We start from the raw sequence: 24663 nt of genomic DNA on the forward strand, positions 1-24663 counted from the left end.
CCCTGGAGCCAGAGACTGAGTCTCAGGTGTGGAGGAGTCAGCCTTCTGTCTGTGGCTGTTTGGCCTCATGCGTGAGAATGGTCACGGTCACTCATAATCACACACATCCGTGCAAAACATCTATGCCAGGGCCACCCAGGGTCATCTCCTATCTGGTCCCAAGGTGGCTGTCCGAGGATGGAATTTCTTTGCTTTTCTTCTTCTTCTTTTTTTTTTTTTTTTGGTCATTTTAGAGCCACATCTGCAGCATATGGATGTTCCCAGGCTAGGGGCTGAATCGGAGCTGCAGTAGCTGGCCTACACCACAGCCACAGCAATGCTGGATCTGAGCCACATCTGTGACTTACACCACAGCTCGCAGTGAGGCTGGATCCTTAGCCCACTGAGCGAGGCCAGGGATCGAACTTGGCATCCTTATGGATCGCAGTCAGGCTCGTTTCCGCTGAGCCACAGCGGGAACTCCTGGAATTTCTTTAGTAAGAGGGAGAGCAAGTGGATGGAATGATCTTGCCGGGTTTGGCTGATTCTGGGACTTGTACAGGTTCAGGGCGTGTGTTCCCTGGACCGGGAGGACCAGTCCCCGAAAGATGGGGAGTTGAGTGGCCCAGATGGATACTTGGACCAAAGAAGCTGAAATGACTTCAGAGCAGAAAAACTTCCTGCTGCTCTCTGTTCTCCATAAAACCGTGTTTACACATATGTGTGTGTGCACACACGCACACGTATATACACATGGGTCGACTGGGCCTGGGGCCCAGAGAGCAGCAAGGAGGGCGGGCACCAGACCAGAGGCTGGCTGGGAGGTGGGGAGTGGGAGTTGGACCTCTGCCCAATAGCCTTTTCTCAAGGGGCTGGGGCCAGGGCGCAGGCAGAGTGAGTGTCTGCATATAGATGGCTGTTGGGGAGCCAAGGAAATGGCTCGGAAAATGTTCTTCTTGGGTTTTTGTAGCTCCAGCTTTGTTGGGGTCGTGACTGGTACAGGCAGATGGGTCCGCCTCCCAGTCATAGTGGGGGTGGGCCTTCTTGAGCCCCCTGCCTTCTCTGGGCTGTATTGTGGGCTTTGTGTTTATAAACCCCCTTAGCCTCACACAGCCCAAGTTGTAGGGGTGGGCTCCTCATTGCCTGGCAAGGGAGAGGGTCCAAAGAGGCAGCTAAGGTGGCACTGCTAGGGAGCGGCGGGGCTGCTAGGCAGCATCCAAGCTGCTCTGCCAAGCACCTGCCTCGAGGTTCCGTGAGGGCCCGCGTACAGAGGGGGTGATGCCCGGGGGCTGGACCGTGAAAGGATGAGCTCTGGGAAGCCCAGGACCAGCGTGCTTCCTGAGTGGGCCTTCCCCAGACCACAGCCCAGGCTGCATCCTCAGGTTAGAGGTGGTGCAGGAACAGGGGTGTGCTGGGGACTGTGCCACCTCGAGGCAGGTACCCTGCCTCAACCCCCAGAGCCTTCCTCCTTCTCTGTCACTCAGCCAAGGCTTCAGAAGAGTTCTTCACAGCCCCTAGTTGTCTGGAGTCTGGCATTTCTGCCAGGGGTTCCGCAGCCTGCCTATTTCCCCCCAAACAAAACCACAGAGCAGCCTCTCCCGCAGATCCCACAGATGGCCAGACTGGGCACACCCCCCTCTGTCTTCTCGGTAAACGTGGGTGCCTCTCCTGCGGACCAGTCTCCTTGCATGAGGAGCCTCCTTCTGTGTGGGATACAGGCTCAGAGCTGGGGCTGGGGTCTTGCAGGAGGCCTGGTGGCTGCTCTCCCTGCCTTTTGTAACATCTAAAGTCTGCCCCAGCCAAGCACTAACTAGGACCTGCTGTGGGCTGACGTCAGGACAGTGGGCCCCGCGGGGCCAGCTTTGATGTTTCCCAGGCCCTGCTGTGGGGGCGCGGGGGGCTCTGAGTGGCAGTCTGGGAATGCAGCATCTCACCACAGCTCTGGCAGCTCCGGTCCCGGCACGGGATGGGATGCTGGGGGCTGAGCTGGGGTCCTTCTGAGTCATGCCATCTCTTCTCCGGGCTCGGGTTTCTGTGGCAAAGTCGTCTGTGGTTCCCGCCACCCCACAGCCCTCTCCATCCTGCCCCCACCTGACTAGCTCTTCAGACTTCTCTGCTGTGGGGGCTACTTCTCCACCCCCCCCCAGGGGGGGCATCTAGGAGCAGTGCTGGGCCTGGCACCGGATGGGGGAGGGCTTTCTAATATTCCTTGAAACTAGAGTCGTTGGGCAGGAAGGGTGATCGTGGTGACCAGAATCGTAGCTGCCCACTGAGTGAGCTCATCCAGGACACTTCAGCCTGTCCCCGTGTGGGGGAGGCAGAGGAAGCTGGGGCCCAGCCTGGTTTCTCATCCAAGGTTAGGAGCACCGAGTGGGATGGTCAGGATGGAGTGGGACCCAATTGCAAACTGTTAACTAAGGCTCCTGCGCGTGGGTGAGGCTCCTGGCTCCCCACTCTGTCTGGAGAAGCTGGGCCAGGAAGTGGGGGTCTGTCCACACTTCAAGTCGGATGATCTCCCTGGTCTTTGACGAGCCTCTGTAGTCCTGGGTTGGGGGGTCCCAAGATTTGGGCGAGTCACATTCACAGAGGCCCACGGGGGCCTTAGCCTGAGCCTGCCCATCTGTGTCATGGGTGGGGGCCAGGAAGTGTTCCAGATGCCTGCGCCTTTGCCAGCTCTTCTTGCCCCACAGTTCGAGGTCACCTCAGTTCAGCCAGTGTTCGCCAGCGCTTTTGTGCGCCTGGCATTGTTTGCAAGAAGTGTGTCTACCTCTCTCCCAGGCTTCAGGTACTTCCAGGGTTGGTTTTGGCTTCCTGGGTGGGGCTCGTAAGAGCATGGGGCTCAGAGTCGGCCTCCTTGGGTTATAGTCCTGGTTCTGCCACCAATTAGCTCTTCAATTGCAGGTGACTCCCTTCATCGCTCTGGACCTCAGTTTACCCATCTGTGCTTATGTCAAGTTGCCCCGTAAGGCAGGGCCACACTCCTGTGCAGGGATGGGAAGTGGGTGGGGGTGTTTGGGTGGTCGGGGGACTAGGAGCAGATTGGTGAACTTGTGTGGTGAGTGGGCTAGCCCAGCATGGTACAGAGTCTACCCATTTGAGAGCCAGCAGGCCCCCAGTGAGAGGTGATAGGGGTGCCCTGAGCTGTTTCCAGCTCTGTGTGTCTTGTGGGCTGGCCCTCCAAGGGTGTTGGGAGATGGGCCAACAGCAGGGGTAGCCTCTCCTCTGGGTCCAGCCCTGGGGGATCCTGGCCTTGTCTTGTCTTTTTTTTTTTTTTTTTTTTTTCTTTTTTTGCTACAGGCCAGGGGCCACAGGCTAGGGGTCGAATCCAAGCTGCATCCAAGACCTACACCACAGCTCACACACGGCAACGCCAGATCCTTAACCCACTGTGAGGCCAGGGATCAAACCCACATCCTCATGGACACTAGTCGGGTTTGTTACCACTGAGCCACAATGGGAACTCTCTGGACTTGTCTTGACACTGACTTTATGAAGAGACTGGTTCTTGTGCTCTAAAGCACCAGCTCCTCTCCGCCCTCCCCCAGGGACTTGGAAGGGTGTTCATTGGGCTAAGGTCAGTCTTCAGGGTTTGGGGAGAGGAGAGGATGAGCGTTCGCCTCTTCCTTCCTGCCCTTCCCTGGCCCAGTTTGGCCGGAGGCAGAGCCTGCTTCTTCACGTAGCAACTCCAGGTGGCCCGTTTCTTCTTCCTGGGGGAGCTGCACATCCTCCCCGCCTTCACCCACGCCGACAGGCGAACGGGTGTTCCGGACCCAGCAGCTCCGGGCCTCTGCGGGGCGCCCACGTGGGCCAGGAACAAAGCCTGGTGTGTTATTCCTGTGTGGTAACCAGGCCACCTGCCTGGCCCTGCCCTCCGCCTCCCAGCCCATCTGCCACTCCCCGCAGGTTTCTCACTCTCCTCTTTGCTTGGCTGCGGTTCCAGCTTTGGTTGCAGGGGCCCCTTCTCCAAGGGTGATCCTTGGCCCTGGCCAGAGCTGAACTGTAGCTATACAGGAGTGGGAATGGATTCAGGGCGAAACCTGAGACCACTTAGTTTACCTCTCTCTTAGCACAGAAGAGCCAGCCTTGGCCACACCTGGGTTCTTAGGGGTAGAGTGGGCCATGGGGCTGGCCCTGGCATGTCTTTGGGAGTAGCCCCAGTTCCCCAATATGGACTTCTCCTGGGATGGGATGGGATGCTGGGCTGCAGAGCTGTGACCTGTGGCCACTTTTGATGTTGTACCCTCAGCAGCTGTGGCGGGGGTGGGCAGGCAGTAGTCCTTCCAAGAAACTTTTTGGATCATGATTTAGCTTTGCTCAGCATCCTGGATTCTGAAGATGGTGGGGAGGGTTGCTAATGTCCCCTCTCCTCTGGCATCAGGACCTCCTATGATCTGGTTCTGCAGGTCCAAGCGCTCTGTCCCTCTGCCCCTCAGGAGTGTCCTGTGTGCCATCAGCCACCCCCCACCCCTCCAGCTCTTGGGACACCCTCCTCTTCAGCATTCTAGAGGCACCACATCAGAAATTTGACATGAGCTTTGCCATACCCTGTGTGATTCTCTTGTGTCCCCCTCCAGACTGGTGACCTGGAGGGCACCAGATCTTGCATTGTGTGGAGTGCCCAGCACGGGGTAAATGTTCTGCAGTGGATATTTGGCAGTTGTGGTCTCGTGATCCTTCTCACCTGCACATATTGGACACCTTCTGTTTGCACAGGGATGCAAGTGACCTGCGTTAGAACAGTGGCTGCAACCCCCCTGACCATGCTTCTCCCCTGTTCTCCATCGGCAGGTGCCCAGGCGGTCATTGTCTTCATCAAGGAGCCATCCTCCCAGGATGCGCTGCAAGGGCGCCGGGCACTGCTCCGCTGTGAGGTTGAGGCCCCAGGCCCAGTGCATGTGTACTGGCTGCTGGATGGGGCCCCTGTTGAGGACACCGAGCGCCGCTTTGCCCAGGGCAGCAGCCTGAGCTTCACTGCCGTGGACCGGCTGCAGGACTCAGGAGCCTTCCAGTGCGTGGCTCGGGATGATGCCACTGGAGAGGAGGCCCGCAGTGCCAACGCCTCCTTCAACATCAAATGTGAGAGCCCCCGGGGCTGGGCCCATCCCCGAGACCCTCAGCTCCTGAGCCCTGTGGGACCCCTCCTTTCCTTTAGCTCCTCCCATTGCCAATTGAATGGGGGCACGGAGAATGCAGCTTCTGTCAGCTCTCTGCTTGTGTGGATAAGCTGAAGTTACAAGTTTTAATTGTTACATGGAATTCCCATTGTGGCTCAGTGAGTTAAGAACCTGACATAGCAGTCTGTGTAGATGCGGATTTGATCCCCAGCCTTGCTCCATGGGTTAAAGATCCGGTATTACTGCAAACTGCATCTGCTGTAGGTCACAGATGCAGCTCAGATCCTGCATTGCTGTGGCTGTGGTGTAGGCCAGCAGCTGCAGCTCTGATTCTACCCCTAGCCCGGGAACTTCCGTACGCCAACGGTACAGCCCTAAAAAGAAAAAAAAAAAGGCTTAATGTCTCCAAAAGTTAATTTTTTCCCCTTCAAGTCTTGGACCCGTTGATCTGCTGGATACTTTTGCAGCAAGAGCAGTGAGGCAATTGGCCAAGTGTCAGGCTTGACCTGCTGGGGCCGGAACAGGCACCTGATCTCTGGTGTCCCCATCTGTAGCCCGGGCCTCAGCTTCCCTGGGCTCTCCTGCCCTGTCTCTTGGCTCCAGAGCCTCCAGGTTCCATCATTTCCTGCTTGTTCTCCTTCCCCTTTGCCCTCCCACCCTCACTCTGCTCTGCCTCTCACTCTGCAATCATGGCCCCTGCTCTAGGGATTGAGACGGGTCCTGTGCTCCTGAAGCATCCAGCCTCAGAAGCCGAGATCCAGCCACAGACCCAGGTCACGCTGCGTTGTCACATTGACGGCCACCCTCGGTAAGGAGCCGACTTGGAGGGCCGGGCGGGAAAGGGTTACTCCAGACTGGCAGAGCTGTCTCCCCAGACTGTGGGCTCCATTCAGATGCACCTCATGCTGCTGAGGTGTCACCGCCCCTGCCCATGTACTGCTCCATGCCAGCCTCCGGAGGGGGAGGCAGCATTGCGCTATGGAGTGGACTTGGATTCTCGGGGCTGGGAGATCAGGAATCTCAGCCAGATTCTGCCCCTGAATTATACGTGCTTTTTTGTGCAAATCACGTCCCCTCCCCGGGCTCAGTTTTCCCATCTGTAAACCGAGGGTCCAACCTTGACCCTCTGATTCTGTACTCTCCCCACTGGCCACCTGAGACCCCCACCCCCTGCCTGCTATTGACCCCTTGGCCCCACAGGCCCACCTACCAGTGGTTCCGAGATGGGAGTCCTCTCGCTGATGGTCAGAGCAACCACACAGTCAGCAGCAAGGAGCGGAACCTGACCCTCCGGCCAGCCAGCCCCGAGCACAGTGGCACCTACTCTTGCTGTGCCCACAATGCCTTTGGCCAGGCCTGCAGCAGCCAGAACTTTACCCTGAACATAGCTGGTGAGCCTGGGGCAGGGATGGAGCAGGGGAGGCGGGGGGATGAGAGGGGTCACCCCACCCTGCCTGCTCATGTGTCTGTGCTCCCCTCACCCCAGATGAGAGCTTTGCCAGGGTGATGCTGGCACCCCAAGACGTGGTGGTGGCGAGGAACGAGGAGGCCATGTTCCACTGTCAGTTTTCAGCCCAGCCGCCCCCAAGCCTGCAGTGGGTTTTTGAGGATGAGACTCCCATCACTAACCGCAGCCGGTAAGGCATCTGGCAGCAGCTTTCCAGCACCCTGGTAAAGGCTGTGTACCACACTCTGAGGTTCTCCTCCAAAAGGAAGGAGAGGACCACGGACCTCCTGGATCAGTGCATGTATTACTTCAGCGTTCCAGCAGATGGCAGTAGAATGTCTTACTGTTACAAAATAAGTCCAACAAAGGTCTCCAGGAAGGAGAGACTCAGTTCCCACAGTGACACCGTGTAAGCCAGAGGTGGCTCTGCTCCTTCTTCCCCTGCCCTCATGCCCTCCTGCCCACATGAGTCTTCCGGGATGGGGGGTAGAGACCCAGGAATGGATGGACACAGGGGACCTGGGTGATCACAGTCTGGATCAGAAGGTCCTGGATGGCAAGCATACCTTACCAACACACATACACACAGGCACACTTGCACACACGTGCACTGTTTTGGGGAGGAGGCAAACACTTCCAGAAGGTGCTGGGAGGTGCCAGGCCCTTTCTAGGGAGTTCTCTCCTCACCTGAGTCCTGAGAGAGCAGAGAGCACCTTGGCAGTGCCAGGTATGGCCAGGTGTAGCCATGGTCCTGGAGAGTGTGGCTCTCTAGGCTGGAGGCTGGGATTCCACCTGGCTTCAGCCCGGAGGACATCATCAGTGGTCCATCTGGCGTGGCCGAGGGCGTCTTTCTTTTTCTTCTTCCATGGCATATGGAAGTTCTCAGGCTACGGGTCCCATCAGAGCCACAGCTGCCGGCCTATGCCATAGCCACAGCCACGTGGGATCCGTGCCACGTCTGCAACCTACACCGCAGCTCATGACGGCGACGGATCCTTAACCCACTGATCGAGGCCAGGCCAGGGATGGACCCTCATCCTCATGGATACTAGTTGAGTTCGTAACCCGCTAAGCCACAAGGGGACCTCTGGGCCGAGGGCTTCTCATCACTGGAGCTGCCGCCTTACCAGCAGGCTTATCTTGACTTCGAGGGAAGGTGGCCTGTCTCCACAAGTCACCTGGTGATTACTCACCGCCTCTTATTTGCACTGCCGCTGGCCTCGCTGCCCCAAAGCTGAGTCTCTTGTAGTTAGAACACGCCCCCTACACACACACGGACAAGTGCACACGCACGCGTGCCCATGCGCGCACACACACATGCACACCACTGTGGCATGTCTGCTTCCTTCTCTGCCCTGTTCCTGGTGGAGTCCTTCCTACACGTCTGACCTGTACAAGATGGGGTGCCACCTGCTGGGTTCCCTTCTGAACAGCACTCTCTCCTCCACAGCCCCCCGCACCTCCGCAGAGCCACAGTGTTTGCCAATGGGTCCCTGCTGCTGACCCAGGTCCGGCCACGCAATGCAGGGGTCTACCGCTGCATAGGCCAGGGCCAGCGGGGCCCTCCTGTTGTCCTAGAGGCCACACTCCACCTAGCAGGTGGGTCCCTGGGTCTGGGGTGCCGAGGTAAGGGCTGCCAAGCTGTCGTTGGCGTGTAGAGGTTTAGGCTCCTGCGTCCACTCAGAGTGGCTTGCAGGGTGGCGGGAGGAAGAGGAGATGCCAAGGGGCTTGGGAGGGCTTGTGCCGGAAAGGGCAAAGCTTGGCTTGCTTCGGGAGAACGACAAATTCTCCTGGGCCCCATGGTCACCGGGCTGTCTGCCCCCATCCCTGCAGAGATTGAAGATATGGCACCATTCGAGCCACGGGTGTTCACGGCCGGCAGCGAGGAGCGAGTGGCCTGCACGCCCCCCCAGGGCCTGCCGGCGCCCCTTGTGTGGTGGGAGCACGAAGGGAACCGGCTGCCTACCCATGGCAGGGTCTCCCAGCAAGGCCACGAGCTGGTGTTTGCCAGCACTGCCGAGAGTGATGCTGGCGTCTACACCTGCCATGCAGCCAACCTGGCCGGTCAGAGGCATCAGGACGTCAACATCACCGTGGCCAGTAAGCACCTCTGCCCTGAAGCGGGAGGCGAGGAGGCGGGTGCCCAGGTCCGGGGAAGGCTCGGGCTCCGGGTGTGATGGACAGAGGCTTCCCTGCTGTGCACCTGAGCCCCTCTGCTCTGAGCTCTGCTGGCTTGGGAACCGGCTAGCCGCTGGGAGGTGATATTGGAGCAGAAAGGGAAGAGCCAGGCGCAGTGGCTGTGTCAGCTCTCATAGAAAACTAGTCCTCTGACTGCAGAGGACAAAGCAACGAAGTGGGAGTCTGGAGACCCAGGTCCCACTCTGTCCCCAGTGCATGGAGTGACCATGGGTAGAAAGTCATTTGCCTTTCTAGGGCTTAGTTTCTTCATCAATACAATGGGGCTAATAAGTCCCTACCTACCCTACAAGACAGGCAGAAAGATCAGTGACATAGATAAAAAGAAATTTTATTTTTTTCTTTCTTGGCAAGGAAACTTTCATGACAAAGTTATAGGTGGTTATTATTTTATTATCCTTTCCAAATTTCTACAATGCACATACAATTTGTGAAATAAGAGGAGAGAAAAGTAATAAAATGACTGAAAATGCATGTGATAAAAACCTATATACCCTTGCAATGGGCATAGAGTTTTATATATACTAATTCATTATAATAATTCAACCCCTGTAATAATTCATTTATTTATTTATTCAGGGCTGCCCCCATGGCATATGGACGTTTCCAGGCTAGGGTTCAAATCAGAGCTGCAGCCATCGGCCTGCGCCACAGCTACAGCCACACCAGATCGGAGCCATGTGTGCGACCTACATCATAGCTCATGGCAATGCCAGATCCTTAACCCACAGAGTAGGGCCAGGGATTGAACTCTCGTCCTCATGGGTACTAGTCGGGTACATTTCCACTGAGCCACAATGGGAGCTCTGTAATAATTTAAAAGGCTACACAAGACAAGTTCTTATACACACACACACACACACACACACACCATTTTGCTACCTGCTTCTTCTATTTTTCTCTACATCTTCCCAAGTAGGTAAATTTCAAACTCAAAAAGATTTCAGACATGAAAAGGACTTTGTACATTTGTAAGATGTGATGATATTATTCCCATGAAGGTACTGAAAGCGTGGAGATGTGCACTCTTGCATTCAGGTACCTGGCTCAGGTGAGAAGCTGCAGCACACAGGTAATGTGTGCTCAGGACGCTTCCACAGCAACATGCAGCATGGTCAGCCCTTCTCCAGTTGGGGTCTTTGGTTACCCCTGTCTCTTGGGGGTTCTCTTATTTATTTATTTATTTTATTTTTTTATAGCTGCACCCACAACATATGGAAGTCCCCAGGCCAGAGGTTGAATCTGAGCTGAAACTGCAATCTCTGCCACAGCTGCAGCAACATCGGATCCTTGAATCAATTACACCACAGAGGGAACTCCTGGGGTGCTTTTAAAAACGCAGAATTGGAGTTTCTTTCGTGGCTCAGTGGTTAATGAATCCAACTAGGAACCATGAGGTTGCAGGTTCGATCCCTGGCCACGCTCAGTGAGTTAAGGATCTGGCATTGGTGTGAGCTGTGGTGTAGGTCGTAGACATGGCTCAGATCTGGCTTTGCTGTGGCTCTGGCATAGACCAGTAGCAACAGCTCCAACTAGACCCCTAGCCTGGGAACCTCCATATGCTGTGGGTGCGGCCCTGAAAACGACAAAAAATAATAAATAAATAAAATTTAAAAATAATAATAAAAATGTAGAATCTAGGGAGTTCCCTGGTGGCTCAGCAGGTTAAGGATCTGGCGTTGTCACTGCTGTGGCTCTGTTATACCTGTGTTATACTTGTGGCCCGGGAACTTTTGCATGCTATGGCTGCAACCAAGAAAAAAAAAAAAAAAAAAAAAAGAAAGCCAAATCTGCAAGCTTCTTCTGGATCTCCTGGCCCAGACTCTCTGGGGGTGGGGCCAGGCAGAGAGTGTTTAACAGGTGATGCATCTGTATGCTGGAGGTGGAGCTCTGAGTTTGATCAGCCATTTGACACTGGCTGAGCTGTGCCCTGTGCCTGCACTGTGCCCTGAGACGGAGGCCTCTGAAGTTAGAGCATGATGCACGTGGGCTAGACCAATTGCAGGGGTGGGGGTGGGATGGGGGGACAGTTTGGCTGGGTGGGCTCCATCCCTGCATCCATCAACAGGTTTATGAATGCCTTCTTTGTGCCTGCCACACTGTTCCCAGTACTGGGAATGCAGCAGTGAACAAAGCAGGCAAAAAAATTTCTCCCCTTGTGGAGCTTGTAGTGTAATAGCAAACAAAGCAGGCAAGGGAAAAGATTGAATGAACAAATAAATAATTTGAGGTGGTAGTAGAGCCATGAAGAAAAATAAAACAGGATAAATGAAAGAGGGATGGCATAAGGGCCAGGGAGAGTTTAGAAAAGACCTTTTTAGAGGATGGTGTTTGAGCTGATGCTTAAATGAAAGGGGGAGCCATGGGGACTGGCCCTGACATGGAAATGGGCTTGTAAGTTGGAGGGTCAGCAGTAGCTTGTGTGGCTTGAGTTGAATAAGTGATAGTGAATGTGGTCGAGGTGGTCTGCGAAGTAGATTACATCCCCGTGGGGCCTCCTAAGAACATGGTAAGGACTTTAACTTGGGTTCTAAGTGTATCAGTTATCCACTGCTGTGTAACAAACCACTCCAAAACTTAGTGGTTTGAAACAGTAGCCACTGATTTGCTTAGGAGTCTGTGGGCAGGGTTCACCTGGGAGGGCTCATCAGCCCCACTTGCTCTTGGCTGTGCTCATGTGTTTGCAGTCAGCTGATATAGCGGCTCATAGCTGGCTCTTCCCCATGTCTTCACTAATGTGTCTGGCAGTTGGCAATTGATCAAGGCTATTGACCAGGGTGCCGTGGTTCTCTTACACATGGCTGCTCCAGCAGGCTAGCTCAGGCTTCCTCTCGGGGAGGCTGGGTTCCAAGAGTGCAAAAGTGGCTTCTCAAGGCATGGCCTTAGAAATTGGACAGTGTCACTTCTACCATATTCTATTGGACAGTGCAAGTCACAGGCCATCCAGATTCCAGGCAGTAGAGAAATAGACCCTGCCTCTTGACGGGAAAGTGGCAACATAACCTTACAAAGAAATGCAAGGGATGAGAGGATCGTTTACAGCCATCTTTGCAAATGGTCTGCCCCAACAAGATGGAGAATGAGAAGTCTTTGCAGGGTTTGAGTCTGAGAGTAACATTTTTAAAAGATGACTCAGCGGTAATGAACCTGACTAGTATCCAGGAGGACTCGGGTTCAATCCCTAGTCTCACTCAGTGGGTTAAGGATCCGGCATTGCTGTGATCTGTGGTGTAGGTTGCCGACATGTCTCAGATCCCGAGTTGCCGTGGCTGTGGTGTAGGCTGGCAGCTACAGTTCTGATTTGACCCCTAGCCTGAGAACATCCATATGCCGCGGGTGCAGCCCTAAGAAGCAAAAAATAAAAATAAAAGATGACTCTGACTGTTCTGAGAAGACTGGACTCCTAGGGGCAAGAGTTTAAACAAGGGACCAGGTAGCAGATGAGTGTAATCACCTAGGGGAGTTGTTGAAGGGGCTTGAACAGAGGTGGTGGCAGTGGAGGTGACAGGTGGTCACATTCAGGATACATTTTTTTTTTTTTCTTTTTTTGGCTTCCCTTGTGGCATGAGGACGTTCCTGGGCCAGGAATCCAGCCAGAGCAGTGACACTGCCGGATCCTGAACCTGCTGCACCACCAGGGAATTCCAGGATACGTTTCAGATATGAGTAGATAGAGTGTGTAGAATGAATGTGATGCGGACAGGGAGGGTGTGGCGAGAGAAGCCAAGGCTAGGTTTTTGGCTTGTACAATCGACTGTATTGTAGCGCTTTTTTTTTTTTTTTTTGTCTTTTTGCTATTTCTTTGGGCCGCTCCCGCGGCATATGGAGGTTCCCAGGCTAGGGGTCGAATTGGAGCTGTAGCCACTGGCCTACGCCAGGGCCACAGCAACACAGGATCCAAGCTGAGTCTGCAACCTACACCACAGCTCACGGCAACGCCGGATCGTTAACCCACTGAGCAAGGGCAGGGACCGAACCCGCAACCTCATGGTTCCTAGTCGAACTCCTATATTGTAGCACTCTTTACTGAGATAGAGAAAACTGGGGTGAGCAGATTTGAGGAAAATTAAATATTCTCTTTTGTGCATATAAGACTTGACGTGCCTGTTAGATATCCAATTAGAGATGTCAGTAAGATTTGCAAGTTCGAAGTTCGTGGGGGGAGGTCAGGAGCCAGGCTGTAGCTTTGGGACTCATCCACCTGAACAGTGTTGAAGGCCATGGACTGGATGAAATCATTCAGAGAATGAGTATGGCAAAAGCAGAGCAGAGATGCGAGGACCCAGCGTTGGAACGTTCTGGTATAATAAGAAAGTAAGGATTTTTGCAGACCAGAGTTTTCAATGCTATCCCTGTCAGGTATTAGTAAATTACCATTACTCCGTTTTTTTTAAAAAAATTTATTGTAGTTGATTTACAGTGATTCTGTCAATTTCTGCTGTACAGCAACCATTACTTCTTTGAACCTCTGACTTCTTTTTTTCTTTTTTGTCTTTTTTTTCTTTCGTGTTTTTAGGGCCGCACCCGCAGCACATGGAGGTTCCCAGGCTAGGAGTCAAATGGGAGCTGCAGCTGTCGGCCTACACTGCAGCCACAGCAAGGCCGGATCCTTAACCCACTGAGCAAGGCCAGAGATCGAACCTGCATCCTCATGGATACTAGTCAGGTTCGTTAACCACTGAGCCTCCATGGGAACTCCTGAACCTCTGACTTATCTGTAAAATGGGTATAGAAATACATACCCTGGGAGTTTATTATGACCATTAACTAATATTTGACAGGTGCTGGGGGAGTTCCCGTTCTAGCTCAGTGGTAACCAGACCAACTAGGATCCATGAGGTTGCAGGTTCGATCCCTGGCCTCACTCGGTGGGTTAAGGATCTGGCGTTGCTGTGAGCTGTGGTGTAGTCACAGACTCAGACTCAGCTTAGATCCCCTGTTGTTTCCTATGCTGCGGGTACGGCCCTAAAAAGACAAAAAAAGGAAAAAAAGGTGCCTGCACAGGGCCTTCACGGAAGGGGTAATTGCTGCAGTTATTGCCAGAGCAGACAAGTGTTTTGCAAACTGGGACCTGGTGTTGGTGGGGGGACCATTACAGTTTCTTGGAATTGGATCTATAGGTTTTGCAGACATGTTAGTCAACTTTCTGTTTCCTCCCCATCTCTCTAAGCTGTGCCCACGTGGCTGAAGAAGCCCCAAGACAGCCAGCTGGAGGAGGGCAAGCCCGGCTATTTGCACTGCCTGACCCAGGCCACACCCAAACCCACAGTCGTTTGGTACAGAAACCAGATGCTCATCTCGGAGGTGAGAATGGGGATTCCTGACGGTGGAGGGATCGCAGAGCATTTGTGCTCACCTCCAGGGCGCACTGTCCCCCTAAGCGGCCCCCTGGGAAATGATGGGGGGGGCGCGCTGAGGCCACTCTCGGTCCTGTCTCTATGCCGCAGGACTCGCGGTTTGAGGTCTCCAAGAACGGTACCCTGCGCATCAACAGCGTGGAGGTGTATGACGGGACGTGGTACCGCTGTGTCAGCAGCACCCCTGCCGGCAGCATCGAGGCCCAGGCCCGAGTGCAAGTGCTGGGTGAGCCCGTGTTGCTGGGGAGGGCGCTCGGCCTGGCAGGCAGGAGAGGGAAGGCGCCGCAGGGCCCAGACCTGCGGGCCTGCCCCTCAGTTCCCCCCGCTTCCCTCCACTGACACAGAAAAGCTCAAGTTCACACCACCGCCCCGGCCGCAGCAGTGCATGGAGTTTGACAAGGAGGCCACGGTGCCCTGCTCAGCCACTGGCCGAGAGAAGCCCACTATTAAGTGGGTCCGGGCAGGTGGGTACCGTGTGGGTGTGGGGCAGAGGGCTGCAGGCTGTCCACTCACTGGTTAGATGAGCGTCTCTGTGCCCACCATCATGCCAGGCAGTGTGGGACAGACAAGAAACATACGGCGGATTTATAGTCCAGTTAGAAGAAAAAAGCCAGACACAAAGGAGGTCAGGTTACAGTGAATGCGACAATGTTTAAGTCAACTAAAGACAGCAAGTGATGGATTGGTCCAGACAGGGCTCTAAAGTCCTCCTTCCCCCTTTTCAAAATAGTCCGCCTTTCAAGCATGAAAGTCATCTTTTAGAAAAATTGGGAAGAAAATAATGCATAATCCCACCCTCAGTCCTCTCTGGGTGTGTACTTTACCTTACATACATCTTGTTCTTTTTACATAGCAATTTTATTGGACATACAATTTTTTACTTATTATATAAGTCATGCTTATTTTAGAAATAGAAGGTGCAGGTAACGGTATGTAATTTTATGTCTTTCTTTGGCTTAACATTATCAAGCATTTCTCCATGCTTTCCATACATAAACATTGTTTTTGATAATTGCAGTAATATCGCATGATTGGATTCACTTTCATTTATTTAAATGTTCCATAAATGTTGGACATTAGGGTAGTTAACCATTCTCCCTCCCTCTGTCTGTGGCTATCTTTCTTTCTCTCTTTTTATTGCTGCAACAAATATCTTTTAAGTTTTTTCTGGATTTGGGTTCGTTTCCCAAAATAAATAAATAAAGATTCCCAGAAATGGAATAATTATTTATAAGAGGGTATGCACATTTGTACAGTCCTTTACAGTCCTCAATGCGTGTGGCCAAGTTTGTTTGTTTGTTTGTTTGTTTGTTTTTGCTTTTTAGGGCCACACCTGCAGTGTATGGAGGTTCCCAGGCTAAGGGTCAAATTGGAGCTACAGCTGCGGGCCATAGCCACAGCCACAGCACGCCAGATCCCAGCTGCATCTGCAACCTACACCACAGCTCATGGCAATGCCAGATCCTTAACCCACTGAGTGAGGCCAGGGATCAAACTCACTACCTCATGGTTCCTAGTTGGATTAATTTCCACTGCACCTCAATGGGAACTCCCCAGATTATTTTTTAAAGGGCTTTTACATTCCCATTTACCTTGAGTTTAGAGAGTGGGGTTGTAGGTTCTGAGGAGCAAGCAGGCTCTTTCTGCTCAGGTGTCTGGGAAGCTTTCTATGGGAGGTGGGACTTGAGATGGGTCTGAAGCCTGGGATGGTGACAAAGAGCAGGAATGGGTTCTAGGTGTCAGGAGTGACAGGCACTGAGGGTGAAAACAAGGCCAGTCCTGGGCCCAATCAGAAGTCCAGTTTGGGAGTTACCGTCATGGCTCAGTGGGTTAAGAACCTGACTAGTATCCATGAAGATGCAGGTTTGATCCCTGGCCTCTTGCTCAGTGGGTTAAGAATTGGGCGTTGCCATGAGCTGTGGTGTAGGTGGCAGACACGGCTCAGATCTGGCGTTGCCGTGGCTGTGGCGTGGGCTGGCAGCTGCAGCTCCAATTCAACCTCCAGCCTGGGAACTTCCATATGTCGCAGGTGCAACCCTTAAAACAAACAAACAAACAAAACCAGTTTGGTGGAAGTGGTGTGTTATACGGGGCAGTAGAAGGCGATGAGGCTGAAAAATTAGGAGTGAGTCATGGGGACTCCCAAGGCCTGGTGCGGGAGTTTGGACCTTGTGTGTGGGTAGCTAGGAGCAGTGGCTTGCTTTTCAGCAGAGTTAAGTGATTGAAGGCCTTCCTGGCCACCCGTGGAACCCTGGTCCCTCCCATCACTTCCCTGTGTTGCCCCTACAGATGGGAGCAGCCTCCCAGAGTGGGTGACAGACAACGCCGGGACCTTGCACTTCTCCAGGGTGACCCGCGATGACGCCGGCAACTACACTTGCATCGCCTCCAATGGGCTGCAGGGCCAGATCCGTGCCCACGTCCAGCTCACTGTGGCAGGTGCGGCCATGTAGGGTGCTGGGGCCAGGGCTGGCGGGCCCCTTGGGGCAGCAGCCTGCAGCTTGCCAGCCCCATTGCTCACTGCCCTCTGCCCCTCGCGGGCTCTTTCCCATCCAGTGTTCATCACCTTCAAGGTGGAGCCAGAGCGCACGACCGTGTACCAGGGCCACACGGCCTTGCTTCGGTGCGAGGCCCAGGGGGACCCCAAGCCGCTCATTCAGTGGAAGGGCAAAGACCGCATCCTGGACCCCACCAAGCTGGGACCCAGGTAAGCTGTCTCCTTCCCACACTTATCCCATGTCTCCTGCAGCCCAGTCTCCTGGGAACTGCCCAAGCGAGCAATACTGGGGCTTCTCTCCTGGCAGGATGCACATCTTCCAGAACGGTTCCCTGGTGATCCATGATGTGGCCCCTGAGGACTCGGGCCGCTACACCTGCATCGCAGGCAACAGCTGCAACATCAAGCACACGGAGGCCCCCCTCTACGTCGTGGGTATGGACCCTGGAGGGGTAGTGGGGCCAGGCTTCTTTCTCATCCTTGTACTCCTCGGTCCCCTGTGCACAGAAGGCACTGAAACCATTTTGGCAGCAGGAACAGAGATTTGGCTGTGTCCCCTCCTTGCTTAGACTTGAGCTGCTACTTAAACGCTGCACATCAGGGATGTGTGTTCCTGTTGCAAGAAGGAGGTGCTCTTGTCCTAAAATGCCTCCTAGTCCCCTCACCCCGCCTCCAGGCAGGCGGGGAAGGATCAGGGCAGCGTCCACCAGCACAAGGTTCCTTTGTGCCAGAGCCCAGAGGGGATGGATGTCAGGTGGAAAGCCCTGGGTCAGGGACCCGGGGTTTGGGTCTGGCCTCTCCTGCCATCCAGTTCTAGGCCCTGGCAGGGATTCCTTCCCCTCCAGGAGCTTGTTTCTCTGTCTGTAAGGTGGCAGTGGTTTAAATGGGAGGTTCTGCTTATTTTATTTTATTTTATTTCATTTCATTTCATTTTTTTTTGCTTTCTAGGGCTGCACCCTCGGCATATGGAAGTTCCCAGGTTAGGGGCTGAATCAGAGCTACAGCTGCTGGCCTACACCACAGCCACAGCAACACAAGATCCGAGCCTCATCTGCGACCTACACTGCCACTCATGACAACGCTGGATCCTTAACCCAATGAGCAAGGCCAGGGATCGAACCCTCATCCTCGTGGATCCTAGTCAGGTTCATTCCTGCTGAGCCACGACAGGCACGCTTGGAGGTTCTACTTATAATGAGTACTGTGCAGCGACAGCCTCCTTGGTTGAAACCACTGAGTGTGTGTGACAGTTGGGGGGATGCTGCTCTGGCCTCCTCCTTGAGCCTTTCTCCCTCTTGGCACCTCTTTCTCCCTGGGACCTTTGACCCCTGAAAACCCCTAAACCAGAAGATCCCTTCTTAAAGAAACTGCTCTGTGCTGGGTGCTGGCTGGGATTCTAGACCAGAAGTTCCTTGGAGTTCCCTGGTAGCTCAAAAGGCTAAGGGTCTGGCGTTGTCACTGCTGTGGCTCGGGTTCAGTGCCTGGCCTGGGAACTTCTGCATGCTGTGGGCTCAGCAAACAAACAAACAAACAAACCAGAAATTCCCAGATGTAGCTCCTCCAGACTGACAGTATCAAGTCACTTAGAAACCTCATTAACAAACAGTGTGGGAGTTCCCATTGTGGCGCAGCAGAAATGAATCCAGCTAGTATCCATGAAGATGCGGATCTCGATCAGTGGGTCAGGGATCCGGCATTGCTATGAGCTGTGGTGTAGGTCTCAGATGAGGCTCGGATCTGGCGTTGCTATGGCTGTGGCGTAGGCCAGCAGCTGCACCTCCAATTGGACCCGTAGCCTGGAAATTTCCGTATGCCCTGGGTGTGGCCCTTAAAAAAAAAAAGGGGTGGGTTTGTGGTGGTGCGGACAGGTGTTTTCTCATGCGTGTTCTCAGTTGCATGCCTAGCCAGCTTGGGGATCACTGGCCTCACTCAACTCTTGCAGAGTTCCTTCCGGCCTCAGTGGGCCCGGAGGACCTGGCCCTGGTTGAAGCCAGTGATGGTGGTGACCCTCCGGGAGTGGTCAGGCCCTCAAGTGTCTGAGAGTTTGTCGTGGGGGTGGGGTGGGGTTGGGGCTCTGGAAGAGAAGTGGGGCTGGGTTTGCCTCAGCGGCCCCTGCTCACCCCTGTCTGTGTGTGTCTCAGACAAGCCAGTGCCTGAGGAGTCAGAGGGCCCAGGCAGCCCTCCCCCGTACAAGATGATCCAGACCATCGGGCTGTCGGTGGGCGCCGCTGTGGCCTACATCATTGCCGTGCTGGGCCTCATGTTCTACTGCAAGAAGCGCTGCAAGGCCAAGCGGCTTCAGAAGCAGCCCGAGGGCGAGGAGCCGGAGATGGAGTGCCTCAACGGTGAGGGGCCCTGGGAGGGAGGCCCGGTCTGCGCACGGGTGCTGAGCGCCCCCGCGTGGCCGCGGAGGAGAGCGCTGCGGCGCTGAGAGCTGGAGCCAGGGCAGAGCTGCAATCCCCCAACCGCCGCAGGAAACCTGATTCCCAGGGCCTGGGCTTCTGATCAACCTGGCTCAAGTCTCCCTCATTGGAGCCTCTTGGGCCAGGCTCCTGGTTTCCCTGTCTTCTCAGCACTAAACCACAGACGTAATTGAAGTATTATATGGTATTCATGCCGCTTTGCACATCTTGTACCTCCCCACATCCCCATTAGTCTTAGAGTTCCCCCAAGGGCCATCTATCTGCCTGTTCCCCCCCTGCTCCCCTCTCTCTCCTCCGACTGGAGCCCCCCGGGACATTGCTGGTCTCCCCCACCAGTTTAGGAGTTCAGGAGCAGAGCCTGGGTCTCCCTTGTTGTGGTTTTCCCTTTGTGCCTGTTTAGAGCTTTGCACATGGGAGATCCTAGGAAAACAAAATCCACATGGTGTCCAGAGACCAGTACTCAGATGAGACTTGTGCGAAGGTTGTCATCCTAAGGGATGCCTGTCTCCGCATCAGTTCGTCGGTTAGACTGTGTGTCGGTTTTGCGTGAACACCAGAATCGGACCCCTTTGGTGGAAGCACTGGACTATGGGAAAGAGCTGCGGTCCCCGTGGTGGCCAGTGTCAGGTCTCATCCTGACTCCCCCCTGCCCCTTTTTCCCAGGCGGACCTTTGCAGAATGGACAGCCCTCAGCAGAGATCCAAGAAGAAGTAGCCTTGACCAGCTTGGGCTCCGGCTCTGCAGCTGCCAACAAACGCCATAGCACAAGTGACAAGATGCACTTCCCTCGGGCCAGCCTGCAGCCCATCACCACACTGGGTATGTGGCCTTGGCCACCGTCACCCCAAGCTCCGGTTGTTTTTTTGTTGTTGTTGTTTTCTTTTTCGTTTCAGGACTTTACTGGCAGCATGTGGAAGTTCCCAGGATAGGGATTGAATTGGAGCTACAGCTGCCAGCCTACCACAGCCACAGCAATGGGGGATCCTTAATCCACGGAGTGAGGCCAAGGATCGAACCTGCATCCTCACAGACACTCTGTTGGGTTCTTAACCCACTGAGCCATAACGGCCACTCCTGGTTCTGTCTTGAGGCTACATTAGCCCTGGCGGCTCTGGAGTCCTTTGAAGCCTCGAGCCTTAGAACAGGAGGGGAGCATCTCGGAGGCCTGGTCTGGCGTGTCCCCATGCCCACATACCACCTCCACAGATTTTGTCATCCCCATGTATTGTTTAGATTGACTCCCCCTCACCTCAGAAAAGAAATTTAATTAAAGTTTTCTTTAGATTGACTCCCCCTCACTTTGGAAAAGAAATTTAACTAAAGTTAGCTTTGTTCTAGGAAAAACTGTGAGACGTCACAAATGTGTGCTAGTTACATTTCTCTAAGCATAGGTTAAAACATGGAACCGAGGAGTTTCTGTCGTGGCTCAGTGGTTAAAGAACCTGACAAGCATCCATGAAGACTCAGATTCAATCCCTGGCCTCACTCAGTGGATTAAGAATCTGGCATTACCGTGAGCTGTGGTGTAGGTCACAGACACAGCTCAGATCCCTCGTTGCTGTGGCTGTGGCATACGCCGGTAGCTACAGTTCCAATTGGACCCTTAGCCTGGGAATCTTCATATGCCGCAGGTGCAGCCCTAAACAGACCAAAAAAAAAAAAAGGAACTGAGACTTATTTACCATGAGCCACTTAAAATTCTCATAGAAACTACCCACTGAAAAATACTATTAATCTAACCCCGTCATTTCCCCATCAGAGACTCAGAAGCTCAGGATGGAAGCAGGAGTGGCTGCTCAGGGTCACACCCTGAGGCCACTGCCCCGTCCAGGTGGCAGTGTGGGGGAGCGGCAGAGACTCCCTACTGTGTGACACAGGCCGGGTACCTCTGCACATCAGGTGAAGGCCGTTGGCCGACTGAGACCTGTGCCCGCAGGGAAAAGCGAGTTTGGGGAGGTGTTCCTGGCGAAGGCGCAGGGCTTGGAGGAGGGGGTGGCAGAGACCCTGGTGCTTGTGAAGAGCCTGCAGAGCCGGGACGAGCAGCAGCAGCTGGACTTCCGGAGAGAGCTGGAGATGTTCGGGAAGCTGAGCCACCCCAATGTGGTGCGGCTCCTGGGGCTGTGCCGGGAGGCCGAGCCCCACTACATGGTGCTGGAGTACGTGGACCTGGTATGCTGTTGGCAGGGGCCCTGGGAGTCTCGGGCAGGGCTGTGCTCTGACCTGGGAGGTGGGGGACACCATGGGAACCTCGTCTCAGGTGGTCTCAGCTGAGACCTTGGGCCGCCTGCTGTCCCCCCAGCTCTCCGACACCCTCGTTCCTGTCTGGCAGCCCCGGTCTGGGGGTGGGTCTCAGGCTCTTCTGGCGTCTTCCTCTGCCCACTGCATGGATGGCTTCCAGGTCCTCTTCTCTGACTCTAGTTTTCTTTGGCTTGTCATTTTTCTTCCCAGGGCTTGTCAGCTCTGGAGAAGAGACTTATCTAGAACCTGGCTTTCCTTTTTGCCCAGCAGCCTGTACCATTTGAGGGACAGTGTTAGCCCAGCCACCAGCCTCCCCCCATCCCCCATTTGTCATGGTACCCAGACCTGCCCCTCGTGCCTCGTTCCTGGGCCATCTGGACCTAATCCCCTTGGTCCTCCAGCCGCTGCTCATCACACCCCCAGCGCAGGGGCAGGAAGGGGGCGGAGCAGTGCAAGTGCTTTTGAGTGCTCTGTGCATGGTTCTGCCTGGTGGCCCCTCGTTTTTTTTTCTGTTAGATAATCAACCCCTGGAGGCTGATTATCTAATAGAGGACAGAGCTTTCCTGTCTGGGGTCCGTGAAGACCCTGTGGAAACAGGATCGGGGGCTTCCTCACCCATATGTATATTTTTTTTCTTTTTTCCTTTTTGGCTGCCCCACGGCATATGGAGTTCCCGGGCCAGGGATCAGATCTGAGCCACAGTTGCGACCTACGCCACAGCTGGGGCAACACCAGATCCCTAACCCTCTGTGCCACGCCGCTGTGCCCGGCACTGCAGAGATGCTGCCGATGCCATTGTGCCACAGCAGGACCTCCATCTATGTGTTTTGAACTCCACCTGGACTTTCCCCACGAGGGACTGGGCTGGGCTGGGGGTTCAGGTCAGGGCTCCTCATCACCCCCACGGCAGGCATCCTGGGAGCATCTGCTGTTTTGATGCTTTGATGATCGCCGGGCTCTGACCTAACAGAGGTGCTTGGCTTTTCCTCAGGGAGACCTCAAACAGTTCCTGAGGATTTCCAAGAGCAAGGATGAAAAATTGAAGTCACAGCCCCTCAGCACAAAGCAGAAGGTGAGAATGGGGGTTTCAGGCCCCCAAGGGTGGGCCAGGAGCCAGCACGGTCACCATAGCACAGGTGCACTGATGGAGCTCTGCCTGTGGGCCAGGCCCCATGGCAAGTGCTTCGCCTGTCTTACCTCAGCAGTCACTCTGCAGTTTGTCACTGTCCCCATTGTGGGTGAAGACACAGGTTTAGAGAGGTTAAGCAACTCGTCCCAGTCATGGAGCCTGCAGGTGGCCTCGTGTGGCTGGGTCGCCTTTGTGTAGGAGAGCTGCCCTTTGCCTTGGCCGCCAGAGCAGGAGGTCTGCCCGGAGGCGGGCGCTGGGGTGGAGGAGCTGTGGGCAGCCTGGGCATCTAGGGGCCTGCGGGGCTGGGCGTGGCCCTGAGCGTGTCTTTTCATCCTCCGAGCACAGATGACTCTGCTGGGACAGGCCGCCTTTGTTTCACCCTCGGAGGTTTCCATGCTTTCACTCTTACCTGGGCTGTGGGCTGCCCAGCCTTTCCTTCCGGTTCTTCTCCTGCCTCTGGGCAGAGGGTGATTCCGGGCACAGTGCCCTGGCTGGGGCTCCTGTGGTGGCACAGACCTGGGTTGAAACAGTGAAGAAGGGAAAGCTGGCCTATCGTTCCCATCCACCTGGGACAATGCCGTCCAGGGCCCAGCTCTTCCTGCCCACGGCCTCCTCCCCTCCCCTCCGAAATGGGTCTAATCTGGGATGCCTGCATCCAAGGTGACAGCGAAATCACTGTGTAGCCCATCAAAGCCCAGGGCAGGGAGGCAGGCTGCTGGATCTCCCTTCCAGGTGACTGTTCCTTGCCTGGAGGCTGACCCGGGCTGCAGACTCTGGGGGCAGAGCAGAACGATGTGGCTGGCTGAGCAGGCGAAGGGACCCTGACTGCCCCTGGTCTCTCTGGGGAAGCCGCTCTGTGTCCTTCTGGCCGGCCTTCTCCCATTAGGGCCCAGACAAGGCGAGTGGCCTGGCCCCAGGTCACGGGAGCTGGCCTGGCACCTCTGCTTCCATCTCCAAGAAGCCGCAGGCCTGGCTGCTGTGGCTGTAGATGAGAAGCCACAGGGCAGGATGTGCTTCTCCAGCTGGGTGGGATGTTGGGATCCCAGAGCTCACAACGCAGGACACGCAAGGAGCCAGCGCATCTTCCCCGAGCCAGCCATGGCCCTGAGGGCCCTTGGGAATGTGAGATTGAAACTGCCGGACCCCCTGGGGGCACATAGGATCTGGTGGGAGAGCTTGAGGACAGCATGTGACTGCCAGGTGAGTCAGAAAGCCAGTGAGGGACACCGGGGACGTCCACGTCCTTTAGGTGGACAGTCTGATTAACAAACAGAGAGGGCCTCCTGGTGGAGAAAGCCATTTGAGTTCAGGGGTCAGGGACGGGAAGTAGGTGAATATGGGGAGGGATGGCTTCAGGAGAGAGAGGGAGTCTAGATCCGTTGCTCTGGCTGGGACAGGGACATAGGCGTGACCTGAGGGACTCTCGCTGAAAGTTGTCACCACCTTTGCTGAAGCTCACTCCAGTGCTTTTTTGCCTGAGCATCTTGAACCTGATGGAGGAGCTTCAAAATCTTTGGTTCCACTCTCTCCAGGGACAGTGTTCTGCTTTGAGTGGAGGGGGAAGGTCACTGCCTTAAAACAATTGTAAATTTCTGGACCATTCCTCAGACTTAGGGCGGAATATCTGAGAGTGGTGTCTGAGGACCTGCATTTTTTTTCTTTTTCTTTTTCTTTTTTTTTTCCAGGGCCACATCTGTGGTATTTGGAAGTTCCCAGGCCAGGCGTCAAATCAGAGCTTCAGCTGCAGGCCACAGCCACAGCCACAGCAATGCCAGATCCGAGCCACACCTTCATCCTACATCACAGCTCATGACAATTAACCCATTGAGTGAGGCCAGGGATCGAACCACAGGTTCAGCTATTGATTCTTAAGCTCAATAAGGTTTAAGGAGCCCTAGGGTAGGACAGTAGCTTTGTCATGGTTTTTGTTAGGGTCTCCTATAAGAAATGGATTTTAGGAAAGTTCCTGTTGTGGCTCAGCAGTAACGAGCCCAACTAATATCTGTGATGATACAGGTTCAATCCCTGGCCTCACACAGTGGGTTAAGGATCCAGCATTGCTGTGAGCTGTGGTGTAGGTCACAGACTCGGCTTGGATCTGGTGTTGTTGTGGCTGTGGTGTAGGCTGGCAGCTGTAGCTCTGATTCAACCCCTAGCCAGGGAATTTCCGTATGCTGTGGGTGTGGCCCTAAAAAGCAAAAAACAAAAAACAAAACAAAAAGGATTTTACATCATGGTTCAGTGCGTACACACACCCCTAAAATTAATCTTTCACAAGGCAGT

General features: G+C 54.5%; 1 protein-coding gene across 1 annotated transcript in view; it reads left to right on the forward strand.

The window, feature by feature from the left end:
- PTK7 (protein tyrosine kinase 7 (inactive)) overlaps positions 1-24663 on the forward strand; it is a 69988-nt gene that overhangs the window by 36035 nt on the left and 9290 nt on the right. The window contains exons 2-17 of the mRNA XM_005666019.3: positions 4768-5055; positions 5799-5901; positions 6294-6484; positions 6580-6730; positions 7991-8139; positions 8374-8640; positions 13907-14040; positions 14184-14319; positions 14438-14557; positions 16383-16532; positions 16650-16800; positions 16898-17025; positions 18732-18935; positions 19677-19832; positions 20950-21182; positions 22243-22323. Of these exons, the coding sequence (XP_005666076.1) occupies positions 4768-5055; positions 5799-5901; positions 6294-6484; positions 6580-6730; positions 7991-8139; positions 8374-8640; positions 13907-14040; positions 14184-14319; positions 14438-14557; positions 16383-16532; positions 16650-16800; positions 16898-17025; positions 18732-18935; positions 19677-19832; positions 20950-21182; positions 22243-22323 (2642 nt within the window). The remainder of the gene's footprint in view (positions 1-4767; positions 5056-5798; positions 5902-6293; positions 6485-6579; positions 6731-7990; positions 8140-8373; positions 8641-13906; positions 14041-14183; positions 14320-14437; positions 14558-16382; positions 16533-16649; positions 16801-16897; positions 17026-18731; positions 18936-19676; positions 19833-20949; positions 21183-22242; positions 22324-24663) is intronic.

Source organism: Sus scrofa, chromosome 7 (genome assembly GCF_000003025.6).
Source record: "Sus scrofa isolate TJ Tabasco breed Duroc chromosome 7, Sscrofa11.1, whole genome shotgun sequence".
NCBI lineage: Eukaryota > Metazoa > Chordata > Mammalia > Artiodactyla > Suidae > Sus > Sus scrofa.